The sequence below is a fragment of the Sabethes cyaneus genome, chromosome 3 (genome assembly GCF_943734655.1).
Source record: "Sabethes cyaneus chromosome 3, idSabCyanKW18_F2, whole genome shotgun sequence".
NCBI classification, from domain to species: domain Eukaryota; kingdom Metazoa; phylum Arthropoda; class Insecta; order Diptera; family Culicidae; genus Sabethes; species Sabethes cyaneus.
This window is the reverse complement of record NC_071355.1, coordinates 61176147-61185261: the sequence shown is the minus strand read 5'-3', so window position 1 is coordinate 61185261 and position 9115 is coordinate 61176147. Positions and strand designations below refer to the sequence as shown.

General features: G+C 43.1%; 2 protein-coding genes across 2 annotated transcripts; one reads left to right on the top strand and one right to left on the bottom strand.

Annotated features, from left to right (window-relative positions):
• Positions 1 to 4793: 4793 nt before the first annotated feature.
• LOC128742902 (vacuolar protein sorting-associated protein 33A) lies at positions 4794 to 6906 on the bottom strand. Its single transcript, XM_053839397.1, has 4 exons — positions 6738 to 6906; positions 6462 to 6675; positions 6237 to 6408; positions 4794 to 6175 (listed from the first exon to the last, which is right to left on the bottom strand). The coding sequence occupies exons 1-4, from the start codon at positions 6837 to 6839 to the stop codon at positions 4843 to 4845; spliced, it is 1821 nt and encodes a 606-aa protein (XP_053695372.1). The 5' UTR covers positions 6840 to 6906; the 3' UTR covers positions 4794 to 4842.
• Positions 6907 to 7536: 630 nt separating this feature from the next.
• Positions 7537 to 8550, top strand: LOC128743485 (mitochondrial import inner membrane translocase subunit Tim22). The gene is made up of 4 exons (XM_053840078.1): positions 7537 to 7812; positions 7872 to 8190; positions 8259 to 8331; positions 8388 to 8550. Exons 1-4 carry the CDS (start codon positions 7679 to 7681, stop codon positions 8468 to 8470), a joined length of 609 nt encoding a protein of 202 aa, XP_053696053.1. The 5' UTR covers positions 7537 to 7678; the 3' UTR covers positions 8471 to 8550.
• Positions 8551 to 9115: the final 565 nt, after the last annotated feature.

Genomic DNA, 9115 nt, shown 5'->3' with positions numbered 1-9115 from the left:
AAATGGTGATCGGAGAAAGTGAGCCTTGAGGATAGAACATCGCCTTGACACAGATTAACGCGATCCTTTTGGTTAGCAGTTTGACCCCTTGCAGTGCCAGTTGGAACTGCTCTCGTCGACGGTCGAAAACTGGAAAACATCTCCTGACTTCCACACGGTTCTTAGAATTCACTAGGTTTGCGTGTTCTTGTCCCTGCTGAAGTGCACGGCAGGGTCGGTTCCACAAACTGCCTGGAGTTGAACACCCCAGTTCCTCATCCAAAACCTGAGGTGTGAATATATTTAACTTAACACCTCGTCGACACAATCTACGCTTTCGTGGTAATCATCTACGTAATGTTTTTTGTCACTGCAGTCAATGCATATGGCAAAAAACTGCGCCAAAGCAGGCGAGCAGGTTGTCCCAAAGGTAGCTACTTCCATGACGTACACTGTTGAATCTGCGTCATGAGTTACGCAGAACAACTCACGTGGAAAGTTCATGAAGCTGATTAAACACCGACGGTAATTCACCGTTAAGCGAGATACCACGCACTGATACAGCAGCGTCCCAAACGAGACGCGCCTCCACTGGTTTTCTGGGATTCAGCACCACGTTTGAGGGAAGATGCCACACCGCGTTTTTATCTGCTCTAACTAGCTCCTCCGACGTGCCTGTATACGCATAGCCTTTCTCCTCATACTTCGAAATCTGTTAGTGAACTTTCGTAACCACGGAAGTACAGACTAACTGGGTCTATACAGAAAATAACAACACAATTAAACTGTCGGTGGGCATGGCATTCGACATTCAATAGCTGGACAACTCCTTTGGCCCGATGTAGCAAAGGATGGTTCTCACCATGGCATTCAACGACGTTGCAACGCACTTTAAAACTGCACTGACTTTTGGCGTAATTAGTTCAACACAGCGCGCTGAGGTAATTTTGCTTCGGATAGATTAAAGGTACATCCGTAATGTTAAATTTGTTAAAATCATCACAAAAGCGTAACTTTTGGTCTATCCGTTTATAGACACTGCATGGATTAAGATCTTTCAAACATTTTTCTTTATTTGGTACGAAACTATGAGCATGGAAATTTTTTTTGCGGCTTATCTCAGAACTCAGTTAACTCCGACATGACATGATGGACCCTATTGTCACAGTCACCTCACTCACCTCACTTCTCTCACGCGCCCTATTCTGGCAGTCACCCTCACCTCACCTAACAGCTCCCCATTTGATTTGTACAGTCACCCAGGTGAACGGAGTCTCCTAGGTGACTCTGAGAATCGCAAATTCGTTCTCAACTAAAAAAAAATTAGGTAAGGTGACTGTGAGAATAGGGCCCGATATCGTTAATAAAATCGGCGAATATTCGCAGCGGCGTTCCTCACTTCTCTCGTTTGAAGCGAACCCATTCCAAGTCCAACTTGTAATTGGGCGGAAGTTTGCCGACCAGCTCGTTCACCAGCATTGGATTGTTGAGATGATGTGACGAAAGGGTCATTTCACCGTGATCCCAAACTGAATAAAGGATTCAGGGTGACCAGTAGCTTTTCAGGTTTTCCGAAGAGACTACGGAGGTCATCAATAACGTCAGGAGCCAAATCTGCAAGAACTAACTGGTTTCTAATCGTCTCGAGTGCGCTTCCTTGCAGACTTGTAGCCGTTTCAGGTTGTCCAAATTTGAGAAACCACACGTCTGTTTAGAATACTCACAGCTGCTGATGAAAATAACCCACATCTCCGGTTCACCCTTGGAGATGGGTAGAATCTTGAAAAAGGCGTCTATCCGCTATCTGTTTCTTGGACAACGTATTTCGCTTCCTTTCCAACGGTTGCTTATTTTGCGGTAACCGCTGTTTGTTCGATGACTGCTGTTGCTTACCAGCCAACAGACGAGAGAGCACTTCTCGTTCTTTTCGAGATAGCTCAAAGTTCTCTCGCGCTCCTTCCTCTGCATCCGTTTTTTCATCATTCTCCAAATCGCACTCGATATCTTCGGCTTCATGTATTCCCAGTCTTCTTCGAATAAACCGTCGTCTTCATCCTTTTCTTCGCTTATCTGCAAACTCGGAACAATTTTCACCTTTTTCACTGAACTTTGCCTAAACGGGCCTGCTACTTGCTTTTCTGTAACGGGTACGGTTGCCTTCCCACTACTTAGTCCGCTTCTTCAGCCAAAATTTTACTTTCTACTTGAAGGAAGGTTCAGCTTTTTCCGCTTCTTTTTTGCTACCTACAGCCACGCTAACAATAGCTACTTTCGCAGCAGCCCTTTTCGCCTCTGCAAACTCGTCGAGCATCTTCGTGCGTCCATTTTGATATGCTTTCTTTTCAGTCAATTCTTGTTCCAGCATTTCGTGTTCCTCATGCAACAAACGCTCTTTTATCTCCCGTATTGTTTTTCACGAAATGCCTTCTCCTGAAGTCGCTGCTTTTCATTCAGAGCTCTTTGTATTTCCAGCCGATTTTCCCTGAGTACCATTTCCTCTTCCATGGCCTTTTCTCTGGCACGCTGTCCTTTTCCAGTTTTTTCAGGGCATCTTCTAAAGTTCCGCCTTTCCGAGAGGTAGATCCACTATCGCTTTTCGTGTTACAATACATACTTCAATGTTTTCTGTCCTTTCGCAACTTGAAGTCTGTTAGTGCACTTGAGGCAACTCCAATCGTAGTCCTTAACCGGCTTGGTAACGTCAGCACACGAATAATTGCCCACGACTCACATGAATCGCACGGTACCATGTCACAGACTTGGAAGCATCACACAGTTGGCGTTCGTATCCTTCGGTATCCATCTTTTGAGGTTAAATCACGATATTTTTTTTGTTGCACGGGGGTATGAAAGGGGGAAGGCAATGAAGTTGCGTCCAACATAGCTCTAGGCATCCCAAGTTTCTACCTAGCGCATCCATGTGGTCATAACCGGTAATGCTCGATCCTTAATATTAAGTAGCTAAGCTAGGAAGTGCGATGCTGCGTGATTCCCGGCTTCCTGATCTCAAAATTGTGGTTTTGAGCAGATGGCTGATCACCTCGGCCCTGTTGTTAGGTAAGCCCCAACATATATTATTCTAATTATTTGTTTCGTTCTAGCTCTTCAAACACCTGCTGTACACTGTACATGTACATGGATGGAAACTCTAATGATGCACCTATATCTCATTCAAAGGACTGCTGGTGAACTCGTTCTATTTTCATCCATATTTATTTCATTTCATTATATATCATGACAGTCTCAAGTCCTTTTGAATCGCGCAGAGGGCTACGGCAAGGGGATGGACTCTCCTGTATGTTATTCAATATTGAAGGTGTGATCAGGCGAGTGGGCATCGAAACGAGAGGAACGATCTTCAGCAAGAGTAGCCAACTCCTAGCCTTTGCAGACGACCTCGACATTATTACTAGAAACCGTGGGACGGCGGAGGCAATCTACGCCAGACTAAAAATAGGGTTACAAAAATAATGTGTCGAAAACCAAATATATGGTAGGAAAAGGCTCCCGAGAAAGTAACGTTTGCCTCCCATGGACAGTGACTATTGACGGCGATGAACAGGAAGTGGTTGATGAGTTCGTATATTTGGAAGCTCTGGTCACCGCCGACAATAATACGAGTAAGGAGATCCAACGACGCATTCAAGCTGGAAATCGAGCCTACTTTTCCCTCCACAAGACGTTTCGATCTAGGAGCATACGCCTTCGCACAAAGCTGACGATGTACAAAACGCTAATAAGACCGGTAGTCCTCTACGGACTTGACACAGTAACTTTGCTTACGGAAGACATACGTGCACTTGCCGTTTTTGAACGAAAGGTGTTGCGGACTATTTTTGGCGGAGTACAAACGGAAAGCGGAGAGTGGCAGAGGCGTATGAATCACGAACTACAGGCACTGCTTGGAGAGATTCCCATCGTACACCTGGCGAAAGTTGGGAGATCACGGTGCGCCGGCCACGTCGCAAGGATGCCGGACGACTGTGCTGTGAAATCCGTTCTCTTCAAGAACCCCACCGGCACCAGGAATAGAGGGGCTCAACGTGCTAGATGGCTCGTCAATGAAGAGGAATTCTTGATACGGCAAGAGCCACCCCGACTCTCGGCTGAATAAGTAAGTATATATCAGGTGATAAATTCATTATATGCATTATATGAAAAATTGAAGGGAGGGTCAGAATACATAGGCATCATATGAGTGGAAGCCTGGAGTATTGACTGAGGAGTCAGCCGGAATTGCTAGGAGATATGCGGGAACGATGGAGCAGAACGATGAACCACGAGTTGGTGCAACTTTTCGGCGAATCTCGTATGCCGAAACTCGGAAGAGTACAATGGGCGGGACATTTTGTGAGAATACCGGACAACAACTTCACAAAAATGGTGTTCGCCTCGAATGGCGTTGTTAGTATGTTGTTGAACGCTGGTTGTTAGACCAAGTGGAGCAAGACCTAGAAAGTGTGAGACATTCGCGAAACCGGAGACGGACAGCCATGCATCGAGTATGTTGGCGGAAAATGGTTAGGGACATCGCACCGAGATGAGTAAGTAAGTAAGTGCAAAGAATAGATTTACATACTTGTCAGAGCAGACCGAAGTGAATCGCTTTATTATTATTTTTTGTTCGTGATGTTTATTCATCATTAATTGTTATTATTATTCTTATCTCCCACACATACGTTTATAACACTTACCAAAAATTTTATAAACACTATAATAGCAATAGCTAGTAGCCAAAATGGATGTCAACATATGACAGATTATCAAACATTCAAATCAATTAGGTATATTATTATTAAATATATTCTCGATCGCTATATATGGTCAACGGCTATAATGTTGCACGAAAAGACTGCTTGCATCTTACTTAATTTTTTCGATAAAAGCATCAAGAAAACTGTTCTTGTTCACTAACTTGGTAGTGCACACAACGAACTCCACATTGTTCTCGTCTTGCTGGGCAAGAAAGCGCAAGGCAGAGATCTCCGCAAAGGTGCATCCTCCGACAAAGAACACCAATACAACACGTGGAATGTCCGATTGGGAAATTTCTGACGTAAACGAGCCCCTTCGATTGTTCAACGTCATGGCCGGCTGAAAGTCTTCGAAAGTTGGTCCCGGTAAACCGGACAGGACGTCGCTTAACCCTTGCCAGCCATTCGGTTTCAGATGCTGCTCGATAATGCGTACCGAAAGGGGCGCGTATATGCTGTGCACGTAGGAAATGTCTTTGGGAGAAACTTCCTCTGGATTTTCAGCGGTCAAGTTTAGGGTTTTGCGTAGAACGGCATAGCTTCGAGTACTGGTTTGTGGTTTCAGTAGAGAAGCTTTCTCAAGTTTACCGATAGTTAGTAGTGTTTGTAGACCGTACACCTGAACAAGCTCACGCTTGTAGTAGTCCAAAACCTTAGGTTTTAATCCAGATCCGGCGATGGATTGCATACACATCAGTCGAAGAACGTTGCGCAGGGGAGCTTCTTTTGCGATTAAATCTTCAATAAATGGATTAGGTTTGTCAACATCAGAGCACATCATGAATTCTTGCTCACAGCCGAGTTCGTCTAAAAATGCATCGGATGAAATAACTTCCTTAATAAGCTCGGCAATTTTGGTATGCGTTGCCAGGGATTGTTCGTTGGCTTTGATGTGTGGTAAACTTTCAACGAATTTTTTTAGCTCCTGAATCGATTTTTCGCCGTGATTCTCGTTGGCTCTAGAGCGTATCGATTTGGCCAGTCGAGAGAGAACTGCACCAACCGCATTAAAGTTTTTGTCACGCAGCTCGGCAAACAGCTGTTCCTTTGAATTTAGAATAAACTGACTTTTTTCGGTGTTTTTCTCCATAGCAAAGCCTTCGCCGGAGCTAAATTTTTCCCCTGGCAAATTAACGGTAGTGTTATTGATGCCAAAAATTTCATCAATCAAACCTTCGTAGGTCAGTTGAGTCGCAAGCACACTCATCAGGTCGATTGACCTATCAAGTATGATCATCTGATCTATTACTCCTTTATCACAGCTTGAACCGTTCAATACAGTTTCGTCCTCGTCAGCCATTGCCTTCGTCAGTTCCCACACGCGCTGGGCACAACTTCCCTTACCGTAGACTTTCGGTATGCGACCGTACATTTTTTGCAACGCTATCAGAGCACATGCCGATTGGTGTAGGCTTGAAGTGTCGCCTTCGATGTAAAGATCCCTGTAACGGGTAAACAGATGTTAATGGTGTTTTGTTGTTTCATGTTCGATAACAAACGCACTTATAAGCATCCTTAAGTTCCATGGATAGAAAATCGTTATCAAATGGAAAGAAATCGCATTTGAATTCTCCGATGTATGCTAAACTACCGTGAACGCCTTTGACCTGCAGGCGTTTCTCGCAAAGGAACGATTTCTTTGGCAAGAAATACAAATAGTATTCCTTTTTGCAAACTGAAATCAAACAGGATTATATTGGCATTACTCTCAATTTAATATTAATTTACCTTTATTTTTCCGTTCCTCTTCGTGAATATTATTTGCTATGTAATCCATCAGCGTTTGATTCGGTCGGGTGATAAATATTATGTTTTTCACATCAATGTCAGTCCACGGCTCCGGCCGAAGCTGGTACATTTTTGTAACATGATGTTCTTTGAGGAATGTATACCGCGCAACTAAGCCGACTGGACCACCTAAAGATTCATCCCAGATAATGGCCTGCAAAGATCAATTCAAGCTATATTTACTCCAGAAACGCCCTTTTTGATTGTATGAATTACCTTGGTTCCTTCGCAGCGGTCCAATATCTCGACTAACTCTCGAGCAGCTGCTTCCTGAAGTAGTTGTACATTGAGACGGCCTCCAGAGAGATGATTAAACATTGCTTCACCACGTTTACTACTATTTCGTGAAATTATGCGAAGCTAAAATGTAGCATATAAATTCCGCACCTACCTAAGGCAAGCGAACGATACTGGTTTGTTTTGAAAATTAATCATCAAAATTATCATTGAACGATCATCAACATAATTACTGATGACATTTCAGCACTGGTCGTGTTTGGGCTGTTCGGGTAACAGCGTTCAGCAATATGTACATGCGTAAATAGACTCGAGTCGCTTTTTACGCGAGGAAGAAGTTTCAAATTTTCTAATAAATGTCGTAAAAAGTGACTGCACTTCTGGTACGTTATGAAAAATTCTTTTTAACTATTTGAGATTCGTTGGATCAAACTATTAAGATATTTGATGACTAAAATGCAGTTCTTAAAATTTTCTATTTTCACAACAAAAAATGTGAATTTTTTGAAACACTGGAATATATATGATTACTTTAAATCTAAAACGGAAAATATGATTGAAATCAAGCAAATCAAGTAGATAGACTGCATCGTTTGTGAGTAATCGAAAAAGTACAATTCGCGTAAAAATAACCCGTGTAAAAAAGGACTTCATTGTACACGCTAAATCTGATGTGTGTAGTATTCAGTTATGTATACACCACTCACTGACAGCTCCTTTGGCATAAAAACAATATTACATGATTATATTTACAGCATAGGACCAAACATAGAACATAATAATATATTTTCTGGTGGTGCAAAAAAGTATAAGGATAAGCATAAGCGAACAGAGCACGCGGAGAAATAAGTAAACAAAGTGAGCATAAGACATTAGAACAGTCGATTTATTCGCGACGGTCGTATTTAAAAAGCTAGGTCATGTCGTCAATGCTACCTAAACCACCAAATCCGGATGACAAACCGAAACCTGATCTATCGAAAGCCACCGGGATATTTTTCCAAAATGCAGATTTAGATGAAGTGGCTAAGCATTTCATTGGTAACAACAACAGGTAAGTCCGAACACACAATTGTTGAGTAAATTAATTCTAATAAATCGTAAATTGTACAGATTTAGAGAAAACATCATTATACCAAAAATGTACGGTGCAGTGCAGATCAAAACTAACGAGGAGAAACTGGTGGAGGCGGCTTTCGAGAGCTGTGCGTTCAAATCGCTGATGAGCTGCGTGCTAGGCTACGGGTTGGGTGCTGCCATTGGGTTGTTCAGTTCGTCGGTTAATCCGAACATAGCGGATCCACTGGCGGCGGAAAAGCAGCAAACGGCACGCGAGATCTTCCGTGATATGCGCCAGGCGACACATTCGTACGGCAAAAACTTTGCCGTCATCGGAGCCGTCTTCGCTGCTGTAGAGTGTGTAATTGAATCGGTAGGTATTTGTGCTTCAGTACGTTGTAATATTGTCTGAGGGTCTTAACTACGTCTTGTCATTTTTAGAAACGAGGAGTTTCCGATTGGAAAAATGGTACCTATGCTGGAGCAGTAACTGGAGGACTTATCGGTGTCAGAGGTAATTGTTTTACAATAATTCTTTTCCTATTATTAATACACACCTGCTTTTCGCAGCTGGACTTAAAGCTGGTATTGTTGGAGCTGCTGGTTTTGCAGCATTTTCCACCGTTATTGATTACTACATGAGGCATCGGTAAAATACTCAAAAAGCTTATATAAGCTTGTTGCTATTGACTTGAATTGTAGAGTAACCAAATATACAATACCGTAGATTAAAAATAAGCAATGTAGGTACTGTTGTTTAAACCGAAATATAAAGGAGGTATCATATATAACTTCTTCTCTAGCAGCATATAGTCGAGGGGGCTCGTGCAGTATCAAGAACTTGTTTCCATTGTACTCGGTTCTAGAATACTCGTTATTAATTCGTGATGTGTCTCCTCACTCGCAGGTCGGTTTCAACCTAATCGAGCTATCTAGCACGTAGGGCCCCTCTGTTCCTGTTGGTGGTGGGGTTGTAGCAGTGAACTGCTTTCGTCACACTGTCGTCCGGCATCCTTACGACATGTCCGGCACACCACAGCCAACCGATTTTCGTCAGATTTATGACAGCCCAACACGTTAATAGTAGCTTATTCCACTATTGTATAGCTTAAACCAACGGAACAAGCGCTTGATAAGCTGTTGTACAACACAAAAATATTGCTTGGGGGGGATTTATAAAGCAGTGCCTGTAGCTCGTGATTCACATACCTCCGCCTCATCCGCAACCCTTTCCGCTCTAACACGGCAAGGGCGCATTTGTCCTCCGTGAGCAGCGTCACAGCTTTAAGTCCATAAAA

Excerpts from the sequence above, each read along its gene's own strand:
- LOC128742902 (XM_053839397.1), bottom strand. The coding sequence starts at position 6,839 with ATGTTTAATCATCTCTCTGGAGGCCGTCTCAATGTACAACTACTTCAG. Across the intron at positions 6,676-6,737 it reads ACCGCTGCGAAGGAACCAAG|GCCATTATCTGGGATGAATC; the intron begins GTAATTCATACA and ends TGATCTTTGCAG. Across the intron at positions 6,176-6,236 it reads GAACTTAAGGATGCTTATAA|GGATCTTTACATCGAAGGCG; the intron begins GTGCGTTTGTTA and ends TACCCGTTACAG.
- LOC128743485 (XM_053840078.1), top strand. The coding sequence starts at position 7,679 with ATGTCGTCAATGCTACCTAAACCACCAAATCCGGATGACAAACCGAAA. Across the intron at positions 8,191-8,258 it reads TAGAGTGTGTAATTGAATCG|AAACGAGGAGTTTCCGATTG; the intron begins GTAGGTATTTGT and ends TGTCATTTTTAG. Across the intron at positions 8,332-8,387 it reads AGGACTTATCGGTGTCAGAG|CTGGACTTAAAGCTGGTATT; the intron begins GTAATTGTTTTA and ends TGCTTTTCGCAG.